The sequence below is a fragment of the Musa acuminata genome, chromosome BXJ1-6, assembly GCF_036884655.1.
Source record: "Musa acuminata AAA Group cultivar baxijiao chromosome BXJ1-6, Cavendish_Baxijiao_AAA, whole genome shotgun sequence".
Classification (NCBI taxonomy): domain Eukaryota; kingdom Viridiplantae; phylum Streptophyta; class Magnoliopsida; order Zingiberales; family Musaceae; genus Musa; species Musa acuminata.
Window position 1 is genome coordinate 16,460,450 of NC_088332.1, and position 27,344 is coordinate 16,487,793.

Sequence of the window (27,344 nt, forward strand, 5' to 3'; positions counted from 1 at the left end):
TATTATAATACTAAAAATATTACATATTTCATATTATTGTATATTTATTTATCTAACTCAAACTAATAGGAGAAGAATATTTGATAGGTACTAATGAGATATTGACATGTAACTATCATAATTGACGCGACTAAGTGGGCATCAATTCCTCCACACTATCATCACCATCACAACTCTCCTAAATTGGCATCATAGTGTCTCGGTTGCTTTCCGAACGTACTGTGACACATGGTAAGTATGATGCATCAATATTGATCTCATACCTTCTTATCTCATGTGATTTCATATCCGAAACAACGATAATACTTCACCAACCTAACTCTTGATCTCATAAGAGATTAGTCATCATGTTCGTATTGCAGGTTCACCGTATCCTTGTGGCTGCTGTAAGTTTAGATGACACGAATCATAAGAAGACATTTATCATTTTTCTCCATATCCCTTTTGATAATTTGAGGGACATATATGCAGAATTATATTACAAATGTTATAGTATTATGGATGTAAATGTTAGCCTGCACCCATCTTAATATTCCGACCAAAGAATCAAAAGCTCATCTTTTTAAAGCTTGTCCAAGAAAATAAAATAGTCAAATGAATCGGATCTGCTTCCTTCTGCCACATTCATCATAGGAGCTAATGAGTAAGGCCATTGCGTCAAGGCTGACCATCCACCAACCCTCACAAAAAGCAACTTTATGGCGCTACCCCACTGCCCAAAGTAATCTCTACTTTAGCTGCACATGTTCTCATTTTTGTTCCATGAAAAATTATAATTAAAATAAATTATCATATTTTCCAGCGTGAATTCCTGAAAAAAAAATATTTACTTTTCAAATTTTTTGATAAAGCACTTTTACTTTGAAAATTTTTGAAACGATATTTTTTTTTTAAATGATCATTCTATTCAACCTATTCGATTGATCATCATTTTTGTTGTTATCTAACTAAAACTCGATGGTCTATGACGATAATACTTGCCTCAAGTCGATAGAGATGTCATCGTGTATAATAAAGAAGGACGATTAACCTTTATACAAAAATTTTTAAGAAAAAATTATTAATTCTTGTAAGCCCGCAATGATAAATCCTTGTCAAGAGCTAGGCAATGGCAAATCCGATCAAAAAAGATAATTTTTTTTTTATTAATTAGGGATATTATTTTAGAAAATTTCAAAGTAGACTCTCTGCAGAAAATTCTTAAAATATATTTTTTAAAGAATTCATCCTTATTTTAAAATCTTTTTTAAATAAAAAAGATCGAATTTTATTTTATTTTACGTTGGAAGGACCGACTCTTTTGGCTCGTGCGAACTCTCCTTTTCAAAAGCCTAAACAAAGCCGAGACCGCCTCCGAAGCCATTCGCATTCCTTTTCCCCGCGCTGCCTTCTTTATGCTTCGCCCGTGCCATCCGTGTCAGTCCCTTTTCACCATCTCATTCTATCTTTTCTCCACAGTGCATATCCATGAACCAGCAACAGTGGACCCACTTGTTCTGTCAATAGTATACTCACACGTCATCTGAAAAAACTGTTTCCTATTCATCGCAGCGCACCCGATCGGCCGTTTCTGAACCGCGCGGGTCCACGTCGGGGGGTCTGATTATTTTGCTCAAACAAACCGGATGTCGTCCTCTGGCTCACCGACGGTGACCAGACCCGGACTGCTCTCAGGGTTCGCGGCCAATAAAGGAGAGGGGGTGAGCATACCATACCACACTCGGACGCCGCAGTCCGCTCTCGGCTCACTTTCCTCTCCTTCTCTCGCTCCGTTTCCCATGCCGGCCGCCTATGTTCTGTTCCTGTTCCTGGCATTGGCTTCCCTCGGATCCCGCAGCAGATCGAGGGCGATCGCGGGGGGTGAGTTCTCCTCGCTTCCTTCTCCCATTTTTTATGCGGCTTGGCCGCCAAAGGCCTAGTTTTCATTTGTTTCATTCCTCTTTTGTTTCGAATGGGAAATGGAGCCGTATTAATGATGTTTGGCTGCTTTCTCTTGGTTTTGTCTCCGTCGTCGACAATGATGCTGCATTCCATAGCTCATTACCCACGGAGCTTTTTGGTTTTGTTTGCTTCTTATTCTGTGGTAATGTGTGAACCTTTTGTTGTGAGAAAGGCGAAGAACGACTAAGGTGGTGCTTCTCTTTCTTTTGTGGATTGATCAAAGTTTCCAGCTTTAGTTGAGTTGTTGCTTTAGGAGTTCTTTTACCCTGACAAGCATGCATTCTTTGCTTTAATTGTCTCTAGAGTGGCGATCAGTAGTTATCAAGAGAAATTAAAGCAGGTCATGCCAATTTTCGTCTCCATAGTTGGACCAGGATTAAATACTGGAGTTGAATAGTTCACCGTAGATCACTTGGAGCAATGACTTAGTGAGGGTCAAGGTAACGATTTTAAGTGGGTATATGCGGATCTTGGATGAGAAAACTACATTGAAGAACCTTAGTGATCCTATAATAGTAGCTGACTGTGATTTGTATGCATGGTATAAATCAGGTCTACAGTAACCACCCATTACCTTTACTAGGTTGTCCTTGGTTATCTGATTGGTAATTGGACAAAGGACTTTAGCTTCCCTTACGAAACCAACAAATTTTTGCAACCAAGACTAAAATGTTAAGAGGCATTGCAAATTCCATATACTCTGAAGCGCTTGTTGTTTATGGATCATGTCATTTTGTAACCTACATATCATATTTAATGGAAAAAGACAATATCGTTGGATCTACTAAAATTGCAGCTTGGTGCATGGGCTCTTGCTAATTAGGTTCTAGGAGAACCAATGTACAAAACCTTATCCCTGTAAGAAAAAAAGTTGTTTTTATGACTCAAATCTTCAGTGGAAGTGTCAGTTAGCTTGGCTGGTAAAGAACTTAATAGTTTATTTAAAGGTCGTGGGCTCGAATCCCGTATTCATTGCTTACTCTTTGCATAAAAGAAAATGTTTAGTGTGATGAATTATAGAGGATCAACCGGTTATCAATAAATTTTTCGCAGGCTGGGAATAGATATTGTTCATGTTAATCTATGTGACTTAAGATTAAAGGGGACAAAAATTCAAATAAGTAGATTTTATGTCATAAAGCAATACTTCAAATATAATGTCTAACCTTTTACCAGTTGCATATAAATTTAGTTTTTATACATGATCTTCTTAACTAATTGTTCTCAAATATTTGAGATGCTAAAGTTCACTAAAACTTTATTTCAAAAGACATATTTATTAGTGGCTTCTTTTCATGAGCCACCCCTCTTGCCTGGCCCATATCTGCATCTCAAATTTCTTGATACTACAAACTTTGTGCCTTTTGTCATGTTCAAATATGTGTATATTGTGAAATAATGTTATCTTCATATGGACACACAGCTGAGTCCAAATATGGCTTATTTGTAGAATGCTTATGTTGGATGGTGTAAAAGGTCAAATGGTCAGTAATTAATAGTGAGCAAGCTACACTGTGATGGACCACAGAAAAGTGGATAATGAGATAAAAATAATCAAGTAATTAAAGCTCAAAGAACTATAAAATTAGAATAAAAAGAATTAGAAGGGTTAAACTACATGGGTCAACACGAAAATGAGTGTTTCCTTATACAGTTCTCTACTCATCTAAAACTGTTTAGTAGCTGTTCTTTCATAGAGATATAAAGTTGCTGTTTGCTTGAATTTACCAAGTGGTCCTACTATTTTCCCAATTTCTTCGCTGTTATAGATTCTGTTTATCTAAAATGATCGATTCATTTGTATCACGCAGATTGCCCCCTGGACTTTAGTTGGTCGAACATCAGTTTAGCATCATCTGCTTGTGCAAATCAAAATGAGCGAGGAAAATGCTGCCGTTATCTTAATGCCATTGTTGCAATTTCTATTGCTCAATTTGCAAATGCAACTGGCAGACTGGGTGTTCCACCAGCAGTCACTGAAGGCTGCCTTAGTTCCATTCCGGAAACCTTAAGCTTATATGGCATTCCAGCTAGTGCCTCTGTTTTTTGTGGTCTGGGGTCAAAAATTCGAGTTTCTTATCAGTGCCAGGGTAGAGAAACTGTGTTGGAAATGATGCAATCTCCCAATTTTAGTGATGTTATTGAAACTTGTAATGTTCCCCTTTCATTAGATAATAGTTGCAAGAGGTGCCTAAACTCTGGCATCATATATCTTCACCACCTCATAGCAACAGATGATAATATCACATTAAGTGTCTGTCGTGATGCAGTTTTTGTGACACTTGCAAACCAAGGTGGCAACTTTTCTGCTGTTGATATGGCCGCTTGCTTCTTTGGTGTTCAAGGGCTTAGTATTTTTCCAGGTTTGATAAATTTGAGATTTAGTTGCATATATCTTTCCAAAGTTAATTGTTCATATATGTTCCTGAATGCCATTTATGCATTATGGTTTCTTAAGAATTCAGCAAACTCGTTGAAAATTCACAAGTGTGTTGAGGTGGGTTTTACTACTAAATCAAAGAAACTCTGAAATGTAGGATTGTTTTGACAAGCCTTTCCCACCATTTGGTTATATATTGCAATTGTGGAATAAAACTATTGACAAAGACATCTGTCAGATCAAAGCTAGTGATCTGGAGGTGTCTTTCCTCAGTATGTGATCAACTAACACTCTCAAATATAAAACAAAATTTAAGTGCTACCAGAAACATTTGCAAAGCTCTAGTTTTAGTAGGCAATTGCATGGTACAACTATTTAGGTGAATAAACAATTAGAACATACAAATGTATTGGTAATAGCCCTTGAAATTAACTGTGAGAAATATTATAGGGTTTATAGTTGTAAGAGCAAGGGCCAGTGTGGCGAAAGTTGGATATGCTGGTAATGGCAACTGCATGGTCCTTGGGTGGTTCAACTGATAAGAAGGGTATATGCTATGTAGAAAAATTGGGAAAAATAAAAATGGCAACCTGAGATTTTGCAGGCTGATATCTATTACAGCGTTAGTAGGAATTTTATGGCTGAGGGTATACTTTTCTCAAAGTCGCCACTACAGAACATCAATATAAGAGATATTCTAATGAGATGCCCGACTCTGGCATAGGAATTATGATGATTTACAAACATCCTAAATCAGATAACTAGAAATAATGCAACAAACATCTCGTGCCCCCTTTAAGAGAAACCATTATAGGGAAAAACTTTGTACTGCTTTTGAAGCATTTTGAGTGTTATTGCTCGATCCAATCTTATTGGTATCATGAGAACACTGTTATTTCTGATACTAATGTATCATTAATTCATTATCAATTAATGATAGTCAGCAACTACTGGCTCAGATTTGCATTTTAACTAATTTTCTGTTTAGTCTGATTTTTTACTTACCTATATATTCTTGCTTTAAAATATTCCTCCTAAGTAATTATGATTTGTTGACTGTTTCAGTGTCACCGTCTGGATCACTTGCTCCTACATCTTCTCCAAAATTTACATCTTCTCCAAGTTCTATTTCTGCTCGAGCTCCAAGGCAACAACTAAATGCTTCTCCTATGAACAAAATTCGTCACACCTACCACCTTACTCTGGTTCCAGGAATTGGTGTTGGGGTCATAGGCCTGACAGTTCTCTTACTTCTGGTTCTGATACTGCTTATACGTAAAAAAAGCAGAGAACTCAAGAATGCAAATGTTCCCACAGAGAACTCATGGAATGCTTTCCCACCTAATCAAGTCCGGAGGTGTCAAGAAGGTTCTATCACTTATCTATACTCATATACATCTGTTTTATGTTTCAGTTCATTATGCTTATAAAGACATTGGAGGCTTAAAGTTTGTTTAACTGAAGTGAAAATACCATCTAGTATTACTGAGAATAATGAAATAGGAGAAATGGTTTTGGGAATCAAACAACATTTTTCATGCTTCCCAATTTCTAACTATGGTAGCAAACCTAAATCCTGATAATTGCTTCAGTTGGTAAATTTTATAAGATACTTTATGTGAAACTCTTGTTGATCGTTGGGTTTTCCTGTGAAGAAGGTTGATGGGCTACAAACTCGATGAGTGATACAATTCAAGTTAATGTCAGCTTCATTCTCTTGTTAAATTAACTATGGGCTTCTCTAGTCACAACATAACTAGTTGGGTTTGAAGTTTCACACCAATACGTCTTAGAGAAACTCTTTTAGGTCCATCAGCTATGTTCCGAAGATTTGCCTATAAGGAAATGAAGAAGGCAACAGAGAATTTTAGCACTGTCATAGGTAAAGGTGGATTTGGAACTGTCTACAAGGCCCAATTTGTTGATGGCCCTATAGCTGCTGTAAAGCGAATGGACAAAGTTTCAAAGCAAGGTGAGGAAGAATTCTGCCGGGAAATAGAGCTTCTCGCAAGACTCCATCATCGCCATCTTGTTGCTCTCAAGGGCTTTTGTGCTGAGAGAAATGAGAGGTACAAAATTTGATTTTGTAAATTTGTTCAGATCAAACCTGAACGTGTAATACCTTTTCCTTGTTTTAGGTTTTTGGTGTATGAATATATGGAGAATGGAAGCCTTAAGGATCATCTTCATTGTAAACCCTCGAACTTTGTTGCTTCCTGTACTTGAGTTACACGTTGAGTTGTTTTTTCACTCATAGTCTCATACTTATTGCTGATGCAGCATCAGGAAGAAAAAGATTAAGTTGGAGGACAAGGTTGCAAATTGCAATAGATGTGGCCAATGCTCTGGTAATTAGTTAATATTGGCATAACAAAGGAAACGTTAGGATATCTTCACTGGATTTTTGAGGCTTGCTTATCGAAGTTTGAAATCTTCCATGTGAAATTTCTTCTGTATTCTTTTTGGAACTTCAATTCTTCTAATAATTCAAAACCTAGATTATGGCACCCATAGCATATGTTTGTTCTACAAATATGCATACTTGACCTGCCATTTCTTGTTACTCTACATTTGGAACAGCTTTTCAATTGTAGTTTATGGCATGTGCACTTGCTTGTCAAAGCTTGAAGTCTGCCATGTGGAATTTCTATGCTAACTTCTTTGGAGCTCCCAATCCTTCTTTAACTCAAGCCTAAGTGATGGCACCTGTAGCATGTTTTTGTTGTTGTACAGATATGCATTCTTGATCTGCTATCTCTTGTTGCCCTATATTTAGAACAACTTCTCAATTGTAGCATATGCCATCTGCAACTGAAGGAGATTGTCTATGGCCTTTAATTGTTGCTCCAGTAAGAAATAAAATGAACACTTTTTTTTTTTCTGGGAATGAACTCCGAGAATCTCTTTGAACTTCTTCAGTCTCATCTTCTACTGATGTCTAACTCTGGAGCTTTGTTGGAGAGGTCAATTTTCATGCAGTAGCTATTACTCCACTTATTCTGCTACTAACAGATGCTTTATGCTTCTTGCACTCATCACATCACCCGATCCCTTTCTAATGAGTTATTTGCTAAAGAAAAGTTTCCATGTCTTTAGGCAGAAGGCTGCAAGCAGCTGCAAGGAAGTACTTAAAAATAATACTTGTGCTTCTCTATTTCTCTCTTCAATTCAAGTTTTGGCTTTGTAATTGCTATTTAATTCTATCACCAACACTAATGCACTGACTAAAACCTTGCCATGGATTAGGCTGTACGCCATAGCAGCCAGAAGAACTGATTGAACCTGTCATTGGAAGCGATTTACAAACTATTCAGTATGATGTAAACCATTCATAATTATTGTGAAGTTCTTTGGCAGAGGGCCACCAGCAGTCAGGGAGCGCTGAAATTTTAGATTCTAGTTCTTGTTTTATTTCCTTTTTTGTTGATTGTAGTGGTTTTGTTACTGGTCCTGGATGCTTTGTGAAATCCTATGCAGCAACTGAAACCTGTTGCTGGTTAGGCTGTATGCTATCCTGGTTGTTAAAATAATAATTCTTCTAATGTGCTTTTGCTGAAAGAGTTGTCAATCTTTTTAAACTGCAGGAATATCTTCATTTTTATTGTGATCCTCCCCTCTGCCACAGAGACATAAAATCAAGTAATATCCTTTTGGATGAAAAATTTGTTGCCAAAGTAAGTTATCATCATTTTGATTCTGTATTTTACTTCTAGATTTGGTGGATCATGGCACTGTTTGTATATAGGTAGCTGACTTTGGCCTTGCACATGCTTCAAGAAGTGATGCAATCAGCTTTGAGCCAGTAAATACAGATATCCGTGGGACTCCAGGCATGTATCTTTGAGCCCTATCATAATTGCTCAAACCATTTTGCTAAAACCCCATACGTGGCTGTTATGGAGTGTTATCTACCTAGCAGGGTTGAATTCAAATTTTGGATTAGACTAATACAAGCAAACTACTGTGATCAAGTCATCTACTTTGGAGACACTAAATATACGAGCCATGGCAAACTACAAACAAAATGATCAGATGATTAATATAAACTTCATAGCTCTGGTCTTTCTAGTTGTTGAATAATAATTTCTGTACGGTAATGAGTCGTTATTGTACTGGAGTTTTTTTTTCTCTCTCTAAGCTTTTTCTGCTATATAGTGTATTCTTTAATGTTCAGATACTCGGTCTCTTTGCAGCATCAAATATTACAGAAATCATTTATGTTGTAACATGACAGGTAACCAAATTGCCTATCCAATTGCTCATTGGAACATGTCAATGCTCATTGTAATTCCTGCATTTGGAATTACAGCATTACAAATGCATGTAGCCAAACAGTTCATTTGCTTGCTTATCCACCAATTGCCTAAATTTAGTGCCTAGCTTGAACTACAAATAGCAATTTTTGCATTTAACTCAAAACTGCTCACTAATTTCTTGCTCGACAGATTAAATATAAATTCAAATTGTTTTCTGTTAGAGAAAATAATTGAATCATTAATATGCAGGGTACATGGATCCTGAATATGTGGTGACTCAAGAGTTGACGGAGAAGAGTGATATATACAGCTATGGTGTTTTACTACTGGAGCTGGTGTCTGGGAGGAGAGCGATACATGAGAACAGGAATCTGGTAGAATGGTCTCAGAAATTCTTGGCAACAGATTCAAGGTTACCTGAATTGGTAGACCCTGCTACTGGGGACTCATTTGACTTTGAGCAGCTGCATATGGTGGTAGAGCTGATAAAATGGTGCACCCATAAAGAAGGGCGAGCAAGGCCATCAATCAAGCAAGTACTCAGGGTGTTCTCTGAGCATTTGGATCCAGTACAAAACGGCTTTTCTGAAAATGAAGAAGGTGATGGTTATGTCGGGGGAAGGAGTAGCGAAGCGAGAATACATAGAAACGAGGTGATTCCTTATAGTGGTGATGTAAGATGTTTACAATCATCGTCGAGTACTTCAAGATCCTACTGTAGTCGGAGTGTCCTGCTTGAGAGTGGGTCACCACAATCTCCCCCTGGTATGTTCTCTCTATAGTTCCTCTTCTTGATTAAGCTTTTCAGCAGAGCAGAAGCTCCAAAGTTGTGCTGTGTCAAAGCTCACTCCTTCCTATGTTATGAGATGTCCCAGTTGAATATGACCTGTTGGAGAAATGCTAAAGTTTCAGCTGCAGTAAAGATTTTACATTTTTGTTAAGGTGAGTGTTGCAAATGTATATGCTACTAGTTTTTGATGCTTCTGACAAAGTTGTGTTTCTAGCTGATTATTGTGGAAAAATATAACTTTTCTGAAGCCAAATTATATATTTTGCATGGATATTATTTGTTGTATGTGTTTTTACATTGCTCTTATTCAATTTTAGTTGCATAGAATTATTTCTTTTAAGTAAACTTATCAGAGATTACTCTGCATTGCATAATACGCCCAATCCCACTTACTTTTTCTAGTTGGTTGATTAAATAAAAATAGTCTGATTGGTGAAGTGTTTATGATAAATGCATGTTTTGTACTGAATTATTTTTCTTGTTTCCTGGAAATTCCTCTTGCAAGTCATCTTAGCACAAGAAAATCCTTGAAATGAGGTTCTGTTTTTGAGCAATTTTACTTTACAAGCTGTTTTTGGCAGGAACAAACCGAAATGAATGTTAAACAATTATTCCTTTGACGCCTTCAACTTTGGATTAATGCAGCTGAAGAAGACGAATGGTGAATCCGACTCCAAGTCACACTCGTTGAGTACTCACATGGAGAGGGATCATAGCCATCCAGCTTATGAAGGATCTGTCAAAACGAATCACCTCACATGGGTGTATTGCTGTTCATAACGTGGGACTCGTCCAAATCTAAACCATTCCCAAAAGCAAAGATGCTTTCTGCTGCTCCCATCTGCGACCACTGCAACACAAGCCCACTTCCCTGCTCATTTCTTCTTCCTTTTCCAAGCCTTCCCTCATCCGCATCAGTAGAACGAAGACAAATCAACCGGGAAATAATGTCATGAGTAGGTGCTGTTAATATATATCGCTCGAGTAGAAACAGAGAGAGAGAGAGAGAGAGAGTGTGTGTGTGCGTGTGTGTGTGTGTGTGTGAGAGAGAGAGAGAGAGAGAGAGAGAGAGAGAGAGAGAGAGATGCATGCCAAGGCAGACTCAGAGGTGACGAGCTTAGCGGCGTCATCACCGCCTAGATCGCCGAGAAGGCAGGTGTACTACGTGCAGAGCCCGTCGAGGGACTCCCACGATGGCGAGAAGACCACGGCGACGACGTCCTTCCACTCTACGCCGGTCCTCAGCCCGATGGCTTCGCCGCGGCACTCCCACTCGTCGGTCGGCCCGCAGTCCCGGGACTCCTCCTCCAGCCGCTTCTCGGGGGGCATCAAGCCCGGCGGCGGACCCAGGAAGATGTCATCCCACGATGACAGAAAGGGAGGCCGCAGTAAAAGCGACAAGGCGTGGAAGGAGTGCGCCACCATCGAGGAAGAAGGCCTCCTCGAGGATGAGCGGGAGGAGAAGGGGCTACCCCGGAGGTGTTACTATCTGGCCTTCCTCCTTGGGTTTGTCATCCTCTTCTCCTTCTTTGCTCTCATCCTTTGGGGTGCAAGCCGATCTCAGAAGCCTGAGATCACCATGAAGGTGAAGTTGCGGATCCTCTCGTAGACCACAATTGCAGGACTTGCATGAGTTGTGAGTCTCTTGTTCGATTCCTTTGACAGAGCATCAGATTCGAGAACTTCATCATCCAAGCCGGCACAGATGCGTCGCTCGTGCCGACCGACATGGCCACGCTGAACTCCACCGTCAGGTTCTCCTTCCGCAACACCGGGACTTTCTTCGGCGTCCACGTTAGCGCAACGCCTTTCGTTCTCAGCTACGACCAACTCACCTTGGCCGGCGGAGATGTAAGAAGAACCACCTCTCTCTCTCAATGAAATATCTTCTCACACTGACACTGCTGCAGATGAACAACTTCTACCAGTCAAGGAAGAGCCAGAGAAATGTTGAGGTGGTGGTGCTGGGGAAAAAGGTGCCATTATATGGAGGAGGGCCAAGCCTGGCAAGCTCCCCAGGGAGTGTCGCAACCGTTCCCTTGAGCCTCAGCTTCATGGTGAAGTCGAGGGCTTATGTTTTGGGGAAGCTGGTGAAGCCCAAGTTCGAGATTGGGGTGCAGTGCAAGGTGGTCATGAAACCGGCTAAGCTCAACACCCGTGGCTCACTAAAGAACTCTTGTCAGTACTATTGAAGAGCATACGAACACTCTCCTCAATCAATTTAAAGACATGAGACATTTCTTTGGCTGATTCACATCATTGTTCTTCGTGGGGTTGAGGGATCTTTTTCAGCATGTAAAAACTTTATATGATGGCATCAACTCTGGTTTATTTTGGTTCTTAATTTAGTTAGAAAAAAAAGAGCATTTCAATCTACTCATCACAAGACAATTATTGATATGATTTCTAACAAAGAAACTAAAGGAATTTTTTTGTGGCCGTCTGATTTCCAAATATTTCTATAAACTAAATTAAAAGTTTAGACCATCGAACATATTTATTTGTCAATAATGCCAACTGTTATTATTAAGCCGACGTGTCCAGATCATTCTGGTCCAACGGGATTGGGGTTACTCAGTTCAACTTAGCCGGATCAAGACTTGCTGGACCGGACTGGGTCCGGTCCAAGGTATAGTCAGACCGGTCCGTTGGTTTGGGCAATTTTTTTTATCTGGAGAAGGTTCGGTACGCCCGCCCCGCGTCGCCTACGACCCCCATAACCCTAGATCGGCGATCCTCCCTTCTCTACCTCCGTGTGCAAAGGCGGTCGACGGTTCGCCTCGCCCCTCCGACGTTGCGTCTCCCTCTCTCCTTCCCTCCATCCTCTCCTTTCCCCGCTGTTACGCTTCCTCTTTCTCTACCTCCTCGTCGTCGCCGCCGCCCCCGGCCGAGCCTCCGCCACTGCCCCTCCCTCCCTCCCTCCCTCCCTCCCTCCTTCTTCGTGCATCTCCATCTCTCCTTTCCTCTCACTGTCGCGCCCCCAGCCGTGCCACCCCGACGTCGCCGCGCCCCTCCCCCTCCTTCGTCCTCTGTGCTTCTTCGTCTTTTGGCTTCGTGCCTCTCTCGCTCTCTGACTCCTCCAAGCGAGATCTCCCCGCCGTCCGTGAGAAGAACCTTCTGCAGGTATTATATCTCTCCTCTCTCTCTCTCTAGTTTGAGCTTCTGGTAGGTTCAGAGAACCAATTGTCTGCAACAATCAAAGTAGTAGATCTGTTACCTGTTTTCCGAAAGATAATTTCTAGCAACTTTACAGCGTTCGATTAGTTCCTACCACTTGCCGACTACTTTGGCTGAATAATTTCGTCAGTATCATCTTTTCGGACACTAAAATCTCAATTATTTTGCTTTGGGATGAACTAAAGTTGATAAATATGATTATAAAAATAAAAATGACACATCAAATTGAAATCATATAGAGTAACTGACGGAGTAAAGAGGGAACTGAGAAGTATAGTAACTGGTGGCTATGGAGGAAGGTGGGGGAAGGAGAGGGCGGCAGATGAAGTTGCTGCCGAAGGTGGTAACAGCGACAGAGGAAGCTGTGGACGAAGGCAGTGGTGGATGAAATTGCATAGGAAGGCAGCAGCGACAAACAAAAGTTATTGATGAAGGCGGCGACGATGACGACGGAGGAAGCTGTGGACGAAGGTGGTGGCTGCGGACAAAGGCGGCAGCGACGTACATAGGGTTTCACTTCGAAGACAAATTGGGCTGGGGGCGGGTTTTGTGTTAGGGAAGATTAGGTAGTTCGATTGAACCAACTTGGTTGTTCAATCGAATCAAGTACAAACTTGATCCCATCATCACTTGAGCGCTTGCCCGAGGCACCCAGTGCCTGGGTAGCACTTCATTGAAACTCCTCACTCAAAGGTTTTGCAAGGTGCTTCAGCCTTGCCTTGCCTTGCTTGATAGCCTTTTGAAAACATTGCATGGTAGTTGCAAATTTTGTTATTCCTTTGTACATTATATACATATATACAAACATGTATATATAGACACATATATATACATACATATATACATATATATATACATACATATATACATATATATATACATACATATATTGATATATACATATATGTATATATATATACATACATATATGTATATATATATATGTATATATATATACATACATATATGTATATATATATATGTATATATATATACATATATATATATATATATATATATATATATATATATATGTTGTGAATGTATGAGTTTTTGCATTGTATTCTGGTGGTTCAGAAAAGTGCTTGGCTTTGGGTTGCACTGGTATCAAGTATGTCAAGGAAATACTTGCAAATTAACCCAATGTTTGGCCCATCGTGACCTAGATCAGGCCTAGGTTTATGTAACGTCACTAAACACCAAAATAATTTTCCAGATATTTCAGAAGTGGATTTTGCACATGATTTATGACACCTAAAAGTTATAAACAACAAGCCAGGGTATTCTGAGGCAGAAGAAAAGGTAGAGTGGCTGTATAAGGTGGTCATCTTTTTTGGTGGAAACATAAGTGAATTAGGAGAGAAGCAGTGATTTAACAAGCGCTAGGCGCCACGGTCCAAAAACGCCCGAGGCGCTAGGCGCTTGCCCGAGTGAAGTGAGACCCTAAAAATTAATAATATTAAAATTAATAGTATTAAAATCAAAATAATAGTGTTATACTGTATACTGTTAATAGTATACTCTCGATTTCGAAAGAGGAGAAGCGAAAGAGAAGAGAAGAGTGTAAGGGAAGACCGAGGGTGTTGAGAAAAGCGGGAGTGGCAATAGTGGCAGCGGTAGCAGCGGGAGCGACGGCAGAGGCAGCGACAGCAGCGGTTGCGGGAGTGGGAGCGACGAGCGGCGACAGTGGCAGTGTTAGAGCTAGCCCTAGGAAATTTACCACAAGGTAATTTTGGCAACCCAACAAGATAATAAAACGGAAAGAATAAAAGCGAGACAAAAACACCAGAACACCAGATATACGTGGTTCGGTCAATTGACTTTGACCTACATCCACGGACGAAAGAGGAGCAAATTACTACTGCAAAAGAGGGACAATTACAAATGCCTTAAGAAGATGTTCCTAAGCCATAAAACACTCGAAAATACTAAACAAGAAAAATCAAACTATAAGTCCAAACTATTTAAATGAGTATGGACTTAAACCAAAGCAAACACTTAGGTTTTTCTTGTGGTGCCACTTGTGGTACCTCTTGTGGTGCATGTGGTGCATCTGACTTCAAAGTTCAGATCCTTATTTATAGTTCCAATAGGAGACAACAAGTCTGATTTTTCCGATGTGGGACTATGAGACTTGCCAAACTAACAAATCTCCACCTTGGCATGTCCCAACAAAACTTGCTCAACTTTCTTCATAAAAGCCCCAACGGGCAATCACCAACAATGAACACCAACCAAGTCCAAGCACTGCTTGAACTTGTAAACCGGAAGAGGCTTCGTAAGCATATCAACTGGATTGTCCTTCGTATGAATTTTCTTAACAAGGACCTTTCCCTCAGCAATGGCATCCCATTTGCATCCAATAATTTTCTTACCCGAAGGCGGCTTCATAAGATCCCAAGTTCTATTCTGATCGAGAGATTCTATTTTTTCATTCATCGCAATCAACCACTTAGCGGAATTATCATAAGAAACTGCATCTGAGTAGGAAGTAGGCTCACCAACTTCACATGTTTCTTCTACAACAGACAAAGCATATGCAACCAAATTTGCATATCTTTGTGGTGGTCGAATATCTCTCCGTGGTCTATCCTTAGCTATGGAATATTGCTCTTCCTCTGGATCATCTGCGTCAGTAGACTCGGGACCACCTACTGGCATTCTTTGAGTAGAAGAGTTCGACTTCAAAGAATCTGAACTACCAATCTCAAGCTCCACCTGCTTCTGCGCACTATCATTTGTACAACTAGTAGAATCCTCTTTGGAAGATAACATAAACAATTCATCAAAAGTAACATCTCTACTGATTATAAATTTTGGGGATTTGGGATCAGAATACCATAATCTGTATCCTTTCACCCCAGAAGCATACCCAAGGAAAATGCACTTTTTAGCCCGAGACTCTAATTTTCTTTCATTTACATGCATGTATGCTGGACACTCAAAAATTTTTAAATCAGAATAATCAGCAGAAGTACCTGACCAAACTTCCTCCGGAGTTTTAAAGTTAAGTGCTGCAGAAGGAGCGCGGTTAACAACGTAACAGGCCATATTAATCGCCTCTGCCCAAAAGTCCTTTGTCAACCCTGCATTTGAGATCATACACCTCGCTCTCTCCAAGAGTGTTCTGTTCATACATTCGGCCACACCATTTTGCTGAGGCGTCATCCTAACAGTGCGATGCCGAACGATTCCTTCATTTTTGCAGAATTCTTCAAAATCACCTTCATAAAATTCCATGCCATTATCTGTTCGAAGCCGCTTAATCTGTTTACCTGTTTGCTTCTCAATCAAAGCCTTCCATTGTTTAAATGTTAGAAAAACATCATTTTTATGCTTCAGAAAATAAACCCAAACTTTCCTGGAATAATCGTCAATGAAAGTCAACATATACCTGGCACCACCCTTAGATTGAACATGAGCTGGACCCCAAAGGTCTGAATGAATATAGTCAAGAGTACTTTTCGTTTTGTGAACTGCTGGAGAAGTGAAACTGACTCTTTTCTGCTTTCCAAAAATGCAGTGTTCACAAAAGTCCAGTGGCCCAATACTCTGTTCGCAAAGTAGACCTCTTTTGCTCAATATGCTCAAACCTTTTTCGCTCATATGACCCAAACGCATATGCCATAATTTGGTGATGTCAGAATCAGACAATGATGATGACGAAACTGCAACTGAGCCTGTGACAGTAGTTCCCTGCAAAATATACAAGCTACCAGACCTACAAGCTTTCATAACAACAAGAGCACTTCTAGAAACTTTCAAAACTTCACCTTCAGCTGTGTATTTACACCCAAGGGCCTCTAGGGTGCCTAAAGAGATGAGATTCTTTTTTAAATCAGGAACATGTCTAACATTAGTGAGTGTCCTCACAATACCATCATGCATTTTAATTCGGATTGTACCTTTACCAACAACATCACATGCGGTATTATTGCCTATCAAAACAATTCCACCATTACAAGATTCATATGTGGAAAACAAATCCCTATTGGGACACATGTGATAAGAACAACCTGAATCTAAAGTCCATTCTTTTTTAGACCTCGTCCTGTCATCAATAGCAGAAAAAATATTTCCAACAATCTCATCAGTTGCTACACTAACTTCAGCGGATTCAGTAGTTTTTTCAACAAATTTTTCCTTTTGCTTTAATTTATTTTTCAATTTAAAGCAATCAGATTTAATGTGCCCTATTTTATGACAATATCTGCATTCCAAATTTCTATGTCTGGATTTAGATCTAGATTTAGATCTACTACTGTCAAATTCTCTTTTATCTATTCTCCCCCTAACAACTAGACCCTCAGCCTGATTCTCTCTACTTTCCCCAGTGATATTCCTGTCTATCTGCTTCTTAGATTTCAGTGCAGATTTAATTTCTTGATACAAAACTGTTTCTTTTTCATAAATCAAAGTATCACGGAAATGCTTAAAAGATTGGGGAAGAGAACACAAGAGTAACAAAGCCTTATCCTCATCATCAATTTTTGCATCTATATTCTCCAAATCCATAACCAAAGAATCAAACTTATCAAGATGCGAGAGTATAGATGTACCTTCAATCATCCGAAGCATATACAAACTCTGCTTCAAGTAGAGACGATTCTCCACTGTCCTCTTCATGTACAAGGCTTTAAGTTTGTCCCACATGCTCTTACCCGTAGTCTCCGTAGCTACCTCCCGTAAAACCTCGTCAGAGAGATTTAGAATGATGCTTGATCGGGCCTTCTTATCCATACCCGCAAGCTCTTCTTTTGACATATCATCTGGAATGCTCTCGGCTCCCTGTAGTACCAAATCAACTCCGTCTTGAACTAGAATGACTTCCATCTTGAGTTGCCACAAGTCGAAGTTGACATTTCTGTCGAATTTCTCGACAACAATCTTTGTTATTATCATCGTTGCCAAAAGATCCCGAAACCAGGCTCTGATACCAGTTTGTTAGAGCTAGCCCCAGGAAATTTACCACAAGGTAATTTTGGCAACCCAACCAGATAATAAAACGGAAAGAATAAAAGCGAGACAAGAACACCAGAACACCAGATATACGTGGTTCGGTCAATTGACTTTGACCTACATCCACGGACGAAAGAGGAGCAAATTACTACTGCAAAAGAGGGACAATTACAAATGTCTTAGGAAGATGTTCCATGGCCATAAAACACCCGAAAATACTAAACAAGAAAAACCAAACTATAAGTCCAAACTATTTAAATGAGTATGGACTTAAACTAAAGCAAACACTTAGGTTTTTCTTGTGGTGCCACTTGTGGTGCATGTGGTGCATCTAACTTCAAAGCTCAAACCCTTATTTATAGTTCCAATAGGAGATAACAAGTCTGATTTTCCCGATGTGGGAATATGGGACTTGCCAAACTAACAGGCAGTGGCAGCGAGAGCGGCGAGCGGCAACAGTGGCAGCGATAGCAGCGAGCAGCGGGAGCGAGAGCGGCGACAGCGAGCAGCGTGAACGGCGAGCAGGGTTAGGGTTGGGGAAGTCGCTCTGTTATCGGTGCTTTAGTTGGTTCGATTGAACCAACTAAAGCATCGGAGATCGAACTAGACCTAAACTGCTGGTTCGGTCGCCTAGTTTAACCCAGGCGCTCGCCCGAAGCGCCCGGCGCTTGGGCTCGGGTGAGTGCCTAGGCAGCGCCTCTTTGAAGCGTGTTGCCTGGAAATGAAGCGAGGCGCTCGGGCCTCGCCTCGCCTCGCCCGAGCACGTAGGCGAGTGCCCGAGCGCCTTTTAAAATCATTGGAAAGAAGAGGAAGTTAAGAGAAACATACTGTCACACCTGAGAAGCTTCTTCTCACCAAGGGTGGAGAGATCTCGATAGGGGAGAGAGGAGAGGTACAAAGGGAATTTGAGGTGGGATGATTCTTCCACCAATTGTGTTTTTACCTTTTTTTGGTTTGCACATAGATTATAAAATGTTAATTTTGCTTTTATTTTCATTTGGCTTTTAATACATATAGAGATAAAAACATCTCATTACCAGATTTTGATGTCAGAAGATTAGACAGTAGCCAATATGACAACATCTTCAGAGGAAATATAAATTTCTCATTACCAGAGTTTGCTGCCAGAAGATTAGACCGTAGTCATTATGACAACATCTTCAGAGGAAGCTAGAAAGACATATGCTGAGTTTGAGGAGAAGGTGAGTAGAACAGTGTTCCTCGATAGCCTCTCCACTCAGGTGACAACTGCTGTGATCAAACAAGCTCTTGGTCAATTTGGGAATGTGATGAATGTGGAATTTATTCCGAACTACACTATACCATATCCTATCCCACAGTCTGCCTTGGTTGAGATGGAGAATGAGAAGCAAGCAAAGGCCCTTATCTCTGAGATGACAAATTACCCCTTCATGATGTCAGGAATGCCAAGGCCTGTAAGGGCAAAGCCAGCAAAGATTGAAATGTTTGCTGATCGTCCTCCACCGCCTGATAGAAAAATACAGGTGCGTTGGGTTGACCCCTCGGATGCAGATTTTGTGGTGGCAAAGAAGCTGAAGCAACTCTGCAAGAAGCACAATGCAGAACATTTAGCACTGATTAAGGTAAGTTTTTGAAAACTTTACCAGCCACATCATGATTTATTTAATTGGTAAATTAATTTTGGGAATCAAATTCAATATTTATAAGCATGAGGCAACTTAATGTTGCCACTAGGGAACTGTCAGTTTTTCTCTTGCATCATTTTCTCCCCATTCTACATTGTGTTATTCATAAGCATCTAACAATCTGGATAGTTCTTAAAATGCTAAAACTAATATAATTTGTGTTGTCTACCAACGAATATCCACAACAGCTCATTCTGAATGAAGTATAGCATTTGTATGATTGAGTTTGATCATATCTCCAGTTTGCTACAAGAGATTAGACCCAATCGATCATTGGGTGTTTGTAACTTGTTCAGTTTGATAATTGAGTTCATGGGTCCATAGTGATGCAGCATTTTTTAGCTGCTGATTTGTTTGCTTCAAGTGGGGAAGTCCTGACATACTTCTTTTCTTGCCCGTTTGCAGCATCAACTGGAAGAAGAGGAAAAGCTTGCAAAACATCAGGAGGAGATGCTGAAGACCAACTACAAGAAATACGAGATGATAGAAAGCATCGTGCAAGATGGCACCACGTCACGGTTGGCGCGGCACTATGGCGTCAGGCTAGATTATGACTGAGGCCTCCAATCTTGATTGTGGAAGGTCTTCTGATGGTTGATTAGTGTGTTTTGGCAGCTTTTTCTTCTGCCCATCTAGAGTTCCTACAGTTAGATGCCGTGAATTGGCAGGTGAACCATGTTATGCTCCTACGATATTTTTGGATGTGAGATGGAGGCATTCCGGCCCTATCTTATGCTGTTGCAGTGGCTGATAAGTTTAGATGAGTGAGTACGATTTCTATTCGACCCGGTTTCTCTATAAATGTCCCTGTTCCTAGGTCTAAAGTGTTCAAACCAACCCAATTGGATCGGATTGGTGCATGTCGAGCACTCGTTGAGATTATCTGATCTTTTAGTGGGTTAGGCCGAGCGGGTTTGAGCCGAATGCTCTTCTCGATCTTGGGCCGACATGCAGCTAATCTTTCCCTTACGCTATATCGACAGTCAACCCAAGCTCAGGTCCTATGGGCCATCTTCCAAACGGTGAATCCCTAGAAACGATCTCCTTCTCCAGGTACTCTCTCTCTCGCACTCTCTCTCTCTCTCTCTCTCTCTCTCTCTGGTTTGAGATTCTGGTAGATTCCAAGAACCAATTGCTTCGAACAATCGTAGTAGTAGATCTGTACAATGTTATTTTGAAAGATAATTTCTGATCAGACCATAGGGTTTTATCGTGTAAGAAGAGAAAGAAGATGGATGATCATTTAGAGGAGATTGACCTTTTAGGATTTGTCGGAATGATATTTCATATATAGATGAAAAGAAATGAGTACATACTTATTTATAGAGGTCCACCTCATATCTCAAATAAGCTCTGATTCTTATTGGACTAGACTAATTTAATAAAATATTATTTAAAACTTAGAAAATAAAAGAGATTTTAATAATTCCTTCCCTTTTAAATCAGTCTTGTTCTCAAGGCTGAGTAGTATCAAACTCTAGGAGCTTCTCTTTCAGCATTTTAGTCACAAGATATCTGTAGCGTATCAAAACCTATTGATCAAGTAAGTAGGGTCTCCACTTCTTGATAGTGTAAGTAATGGGTCGGCCTTCCGGTGTAGTAGTCATTGTAGTCTTCTGAAGAACTCTCTCCATCCGATGGCTAGTGGCAATTGTGATATTACTTCCACGTCTTTCCTTTAGGATCACCCGCTTTCCATTAATAAAAAACTTCATGATTAGTTTAGAAAAATTCTAAGAAACATCACCAGGATTGATAGCCATTCAATTCCAACCACCATTTCAAAGTCTTCCAAAGGTATAAAAAAGAAATCTACAAGTTGACTCTTAGTCTTGTATAATCAATTTTATCTTCGAACACTCGCTATCGCAAGTTAAAATCCGTCTATCAGTAACCTTTACTTTGAATTTGTCACAACCTTTAATATGGTAGGCCAATCGATCAGCAATCTTACACTCCATAAAATTGTTAGTACTTCTAGTATCAATCAAAACTATAACAGGCTGATGTTCCAAAGTTCCTCCAACTTTCATAGTTTACGGGTTAGAGTAGTCGGCTAATATATGCATTGTATGTATGGTAGATCCAACATCTTCATTAGAATCTATACATTCATAATCAGAGTCCACATTATTAGCTTTCGGTTCCTCCCTAATTGGTTCAATCATCATAAGTTGCCCTTGTTTACGTCGGTGTTCCTTACTCCACTTTTCATCATAGTGCTAGCACATGATGGGGATATAAACAGGAATAACCTTTGTATATGAATAAATACTAGAATACCATAATACGCAGCGGAATTAAATAGAATCACAATCAAATAGAACACCAAGATATACGTGGAAAACCCCTCCAATGTGAAGGGTAAAAACCACGGGGCAAACTAGAGATAATCCACTATAAGAATAATGAATATACAAATCTAAATCTGTTGCCCTAAACCCTAGCAACAATCACAAGAGAATAACTGGGATACAAGGATCGCGTCACTGCCCACAATATCTAAAACCTTCCCAAGTAATCATAGCAAGAGTCTACTGTAGATTTGATCTAACCTGAGATAAGAACACTGCTAGATGATTGAGAATAGCCTCTCAGCGTTGTCCTTGTCATCTTCCCTTTTTTTCTCTTCCTTTTCTGCCTTGTTTTCCTCATTTTCTTTGGAATCCCTTGGCTCTATCTTCTCCCACGTTGCTACCCTATTTATGCCTTTTTCTGCCTCCAAAACGTAGCCACCATACCCCCCCTAATGTAGGGAGACTGTTCCATAACTCATCAATGTGAAGCCATGCCGACCGCATATCTCCTGCCTTCCTTTTGGGAAGGTCTTCATTCCATTTGGTAGTAGTACCAAATCATAAGTGTGGTTCTTCTGAAGAGCATCCATCTCTTCCTGCATAGCAACTAACCACTTCTCTTTCTGCTCACTTTCAACTGCTTCCTGGTAATTCTCTAGTTCACCTGCATTAGTAAGCATCACATACTCATATGTAGAGTATCTTCTGGAAGGTTGACGTTGTCTAGAAGATCTTCTCAACTGAAGTTCTGCTAGAATTTGCTCTCCAAGTTCTTCTTGCTCAATATGTCCTGCAGGTAGATCAACATCAGGCTCTACACTATCTTCCTGCATATCTCCCCCATCACCCTGATATACTGGAGGAGTAATTGGGTCACAATCTACTAATCCTTCTGTAGAAGTATTGGCTGGTGCCTTCTTCTTCAAATCTTCAAAAGTTTGATCCTCAAAGAAGACTACATCTCTGCTTCTGAACACCTTCTGCTTTTTTGGATCCCAAAGCCTGTAACCAAAATGATCATGTGAGTAACCAAGAAAAATGCATTTTTTAGTTTTACCATCTAGCTTGGACCTCTCATTATCTGGAACATGTGCAAATGCACGACAACCAAACACTCTTAAATGCTTGTAGGAAACATCTTTCCTTGACCATACATACTCTGCAACATCACCATCTAGGGCTGTACATGGTGATAAGTTGATCACATCAACTGCAGTCTTCAACGCCTCATCCCAAAACCTTTTGGGTAGCTTGGCCTATGAAAGCATACATCTGATCTTTTCCATGATGGTACGGTTCATCCTCTCTGCAATTGCATTATGCTGAGGTGTACCAGGAACTTTCATCTCACGTTGGATCCCATGTGATTTGCAATAATCATTAAACAATCATCTATACTCACCACCATTATCTGATCTTATACATTTCAATTTCCTTTCTGTCTCCCTTTCAACCCTAGCATGAAACTCTTTGAAGACATTAATCACCTGATCTTTAGTCTTCAAAGTATAGGCCCAAACTTTCCTGGAAAAATCATCTATAAAAGTGACAAAATAAAGTGCACCACTTATACCAAGAACATCAACAGATCCACCAGGAGTTTTTGTCCTCAAAGGACAACATACATCTGTATAAACATGGTCTAAGGCATGCATTTTTCTAGACAAAGCAGCACTAGCAAATGAAACTCTATGTTGTTTACCAGCCAAACAATCAATACAAGGATTCAGATGTATACCTTTGAGGTCTGGTAATACCTCTCTCTTGGAAAGAGCTTGCAACCCTTTCTCGCTCATGTGTCCCAGTCATCTATGCCACAACTCCATGCTGAAGTCTTTCTCTGTAGCATTTAACTGCTTACCATAAGCTTTAGCCTATAACTTGTATAAAGTATGACATTTCTTTCCACTAGCTATAACAAGAGAACCCTTACTGAGCTTCCATTGCCCTTTGTGAAATATGCTTTCATAGTCTTCATCATCTAGTCTTTCAACTGAAATTAAATTCAGCCTCAAGTCAACCACATGCCTCACATCCTTAAGCACCAACTTGCAGCCAAGGTTGGTTTTTAAATGGATATCACCTATGCCTATGATGTCTGCTGTGCCATAGTTGCCCATCTTGACAACACCAAAATTTTCAGACCTATATGTAGCAAAAAACTCCCTCCATGGTGTAGCATGATAAGAAGCACCTGTATCAATCACCCACTCAAGATCCTGACACACACAAGAAAAAATATCATCAGAAGGAGACAAAATCAAATAATCATCACCTTGCATTGTAGTTGTGATATTATCTTTTGACTGTATAGACTCCACTTCTTTTCCCTTTTTCTTGCTCTTCTTAGGTTGCTTACATTGGTTCTTGTAATGTCCTTTCTCACCATAATTATAGCAAATAATATCTTTTCTTGATCTTGACTTGCTTCTATCCATGCGTGAACTGCTTCTAGACTTTGACCATCCTCTGTTCTCTGAGATAAGTGCCTGTGAATCATTTTGAGATGTTGTCGAACTCTTTCTTCTCAACCCCCCATTCAACAAACTGCTTGTTACTTGACTCATAGCGACAACACCATCTGGCGCAGAATTACTGAGGAAAATCACCAGTGTCTCCCAACTTTCTGGTAATGAACTGAGAAGTAACAATGCCTGCAACTCATCATCAAGAGACATTTTCATAGAGGATAACTGGTTAGTAATACTTTGCATTTCATTCAAATGTTCAGCAATAGAAGCACCCTCTCTATATTTTAGGTTAACAAGTTTTCTGATCAAAAAAGCTTTGTTGCCGGTTGTTTTTCTTTTATAGAGACTTTCCAATTTTTTCTAAAGAGAATATGCAGAAATTTCAGTAGAAATATGGTGAAAGACACTATCATCAAGCCATTGTCTAATAAACCTAATTGTTTTTCGATCTAACCTCTTCCACTCATCATCTGTCATAGTTGTAGGTTTTGCACTATCCCCCTACAAAGGTCCATACAAATCTTTATAATACAAGAGATCTTCCATTCTTGGTTTTCATATCATCAAATTATTTCCATTTAAACTAATCATGCGAGAAACATTATTAGCCTCCATGTTCAAATACAAAAATTAAATCACCAAAACCCCGCTCTGATACGAGTTGATGGGGATATAAACAGGAATAACCTTTGTATATGAATAAATACTAGAAGATCATAATACACAGCGGAATTAAATGGAACCACAATCAAATAGAACACCAAGATATACGTGGAAAACCCCTCCAATGTGAAGGGTAAAAACCATGGGGCAAACTAGAGATAATCCACTATAAGAATAATGAATATACAAATCTAAATCTCTTGCCCTAAACCCTAGCAATAATCACAAGAGAATAACTAGGATACAAGGATCACGTCACCACCCACAATATCTAAAACCTCCCCAAGTAATCACAGCAAGAGTCTACTATAGATTTGATCTAACTTGAGATGAGAACACTACTAGATGATTGAGAACAGCCTCTCTGCATTGTCCTTGTCTTCTTCCCTTTCTTTCTCTTTCTTTTCTGCTTTGTTTTCCTCGTTTTCTTTGGAATCCCGTGGCTCTATCTTCTCCCACGTTGCTGCCCTATTTATGCCTTTTTCTGCCTCCAAAACGCAGCCACTACACCCCCTCTAATATTAATTAGGGTTAGGTTAAGAGGGGGTGAGCTGTGGGCTGCCCAAGCCCACTATGGGCTGAATCTGTGGGCTGCCAGCCCAATAGCACAAACCCTTCACTGATCTTTCCTTGAGTTCTTCTCGAGTTAGTATTTGAGTGTTAGGGTTTCGGTTGAGAATACATGGGGCTAATGGCTTGCTGATCATTTATTTATTGTCACTTATGTTTCAACGATTCTTCCTGTTGATTTTTTCCAAATGCAAACGTGCAAATGAGATTGCGACTGTCATAATACAGGGTTGGCGAGCTTTGACTTTACATCAGATATCTGGATTAAGTCCTTGATAAATGTTCCCACCAATTGTCGTTTGGGTCAATCTATGGTTTGATTTGATAATCGTTCAAATCTGCTATGATATTCTAACACAGTAGACATCTGACGAATTTTAGCGAGCTGCCTATTAACATTCTTGTATTCATATAGTCCAAAGTGAATGAGAAGCCCTCCCATGAATTGCTATCATGATAGGACCCCCTGACAAGTTTCGTACCAATTATACCATTGTATTGCAACTCCATTTAGTTGGATTGAAGTTATTTCCACTTTGAATTCAGAGTTATGTGAAAATAAAAAAATTTTCTGCTATAGAGATCCAACTAATTGGATCTCTATCTTCTCATCTTGGAAATTCCACCTTCATACGTGGGTAACTTGTGTCTTATTCTTGGTTCCTTTTTCTTATGTCTCCAGATCAGTTCAATCTAAGACTTAAGCTTTCACCTTGTTGAAACTTGCTAAAACTCTCTAATAGACTCTTTTTAAAATCGTTAAGGGTTTCTTGCAGTTGGTTCTCAATTCTGGTTTTCAAGGCTTCTAATTGGGTTTTCATTGAGTTATCGGTAGCCATTGCGTAGGACTATAGATTTGTAACCCTCAACTCCTATTTATGGTGTCGGGTCAAGGGCATCAGCATTGCCCTATTCGGTGTTGCTGTTATGACATCGATCAGTGGCAGCATTGTGAGGATGAATGATTGTTGCGAGGATGCCAATGAGGAAGCGAATGCCGAGAGCAATGTGAGGGTTCGTTGTGGTCGCTGCGAGGAGGACATGAGGGATTGCTACAAGGGTACCGAGGACGTTTTTGGATGTTGAGAGCAGCGTGAGGGCTCACTGCTATCACACTAAGGGGGCTCGACTGTAGGGCAGCAGTGATGGTGGTGCGGTTGGGAGGTGCTAGTCATAGGTGCCCTACAAGCCAATCACATGAGTGATGACACGTATGACATGATACACATTCTTTTTGCTTATTCTATTTTGATATTTTTATCACTTTATATTGCTTGTTGCATATATATATATATATATATATATATATATATATATATATATATATATATATATATATATATATATATATATATATATATATATATATATATATATATATATATATATAGTGATGTTCGTGGATTTGTGCAATGGGAATCGGATCGTGATGAGATCATGATAATGAGACCGATTCGCCTTTAAACACAGACCCTAAATAATCCTGGTCATAGGTTACTCGAGAGGGACATCGAGATAACCGGATTGACTAGTTTGCTGTATACCCATCCATATGATGGATGCAACTAGTCTCATAGCTGCTTGTATGGGGACACTAAGGATACAACGTAGCTCCCCATTGGAGAATGAGTTCACTGATTGATCCGCTCACGGAATACTGGATGGTTGATGATGCCTTATTATTAGACAGCGATTCCGTAGTCCCAGTAGTGTATTTGGTCCTTAGACTTGAGATACCAAGGATGTTCTGTATAAGTACTCCATTCTTTAATACCAGACTTATAGGTTTGAAAGTTTCAAATCTAGTACAACCAGTTATTGGGAGTGACAACCAACTTGATGAGGGCTATTGAGTGTCGATAGAGGATCATCCACTCTCGATATCATGAGAGGAATATCCCGTGTGTTTTTGCTCAAACAAATTCTTGGCCAAGGTTATTCGGATTGAGAGAGAAAAAGTTCTTTGGGAGAATCCGATTAGAGCGAGACTCGAGGATCGTATGAGCCTGATAGCACCATGCCCGTTATATGGTCTCTGAGATATTAGATGGATGAGGGACTATAGGTACATGGTAATTAAGGATAGATATGTCCAAAGGATTGAATTCCCCTGTATCGTTTGAGGACTGCAGCGTAGTGGCCTAGTACATCCGTAGTCGATGAGTCGAGTGAA

At 39.9% G+C, this 27,344-nt stretch overlaps 3 protein-coding genes across 8 annotated transcripts; all 3 read left to right on the forward strand.

Moving 5' to 3' along the window:
- The first annotated feature begins 1,731 nt into the window (after positions 1 to 1,731).
- On the forward strand, positions 1,732 to 10,453 carry LOC135584501 (probable receptor-like protein kinase At1g49730). 3 transcript variants are annotated; one of them, XM_009407066.3, is made up of 11 exons: positions 1,732 to 1,860; positions 3,753 to 4,304; positions 5,387 to 5,689; positions 6,129 to 6,390; positions 6,460 to 6,512; positions 6,602 to 6,669; positions 7,906 to 7,995; positions 8,067 to 8,151; positions 8,827 to 9,342; positions 9,453 to 9,519; positions 9,949 to 10,453. In XM_009407066.3, the coding sequence occupies exons 1-10, from the start codon at positions 1,779 to 1,781 to the stop codon at positions 9,479 to 9,481; spliced, it is 2,040 nt and encodes a 679-aa protein (XP_009405341.2). In that variant the 5' UTR covers positions 1,732 to 1,778; the 3' UTR covers positions 9,482 to 9,519; positions 9,949 to 10,453. The 3 variants fall into 3 exon arrangements, with proteins under 3 accessions (XP_009405341.2, XP_009405340.2, XP_009405342.2); XM_009407065.3 differs by having other exon boundaries at positions 10,013 to 10,453; XM_009407067.3 differs by having other exon boundaries at positions 6,138 to 6,390; positions 10,013 to 10,453.
- On the forward strand, positions 10,452 to 11,711 carry LOC135584503 (uncharacterized). The gene is made up of 3 exons (XM_065187802.1): positions 10,452 to 10,952; positions 11,033 to 11,218; positions 11,278 to 11,711. The coding sequence occupies exons 1-3, from the start codon at positions 10,452 to 10,454 to the stop codon at positions 11,557 to 11,559; spliced, it is 969 nt and encodes a 322-aa protein (XP_065043874.1). The 3' UTR covers positions 11,560 to 11,711.
- A 335-nt stretch (positions 11,712 to 12,046) lies between these two features.
- Positions 12,047 to 19,952, forward strand: LOC135676523 (ASI1-immunoprecipitated protein 1-like). 4 transcript variants are annotated; one of them, XM_065187805.1, is made up of 3 exons: positions 12,047 to 12,490; positions 18,560 to 19,107; positions 19,576 to 19,952. In XM_065187805.1, exons 2-3 carry the CDS (start codon positions 18,652 to 18,654, stop codon positions 19,726 to 19,728), a joined length of 609 nt encoding a protein of 202 aa, XP_065043877.1. In that variant the 5' UTR covers positions 12,047 to 12,490; positions 18,560 to 18,651; the 3' UTR covers positions 19,729 to 19,952. The 4 variants fall into 4 exon arrangements, with proteins under 4 accessions (XP_065043877.1, XP_065043879.1, XP_065043875.1 ...); XM_065187807.1 differs by having other exon boundaries at positions 18,619 to 19,107; XM_065187803.1 differs by having other exon boundaries at positions 12,048 to 12,490; positions 18,544 to 19,107.
- The last annotated feature ends 7,392 nt before the right edge of the window (positions 19,953 to 27,344 follow it).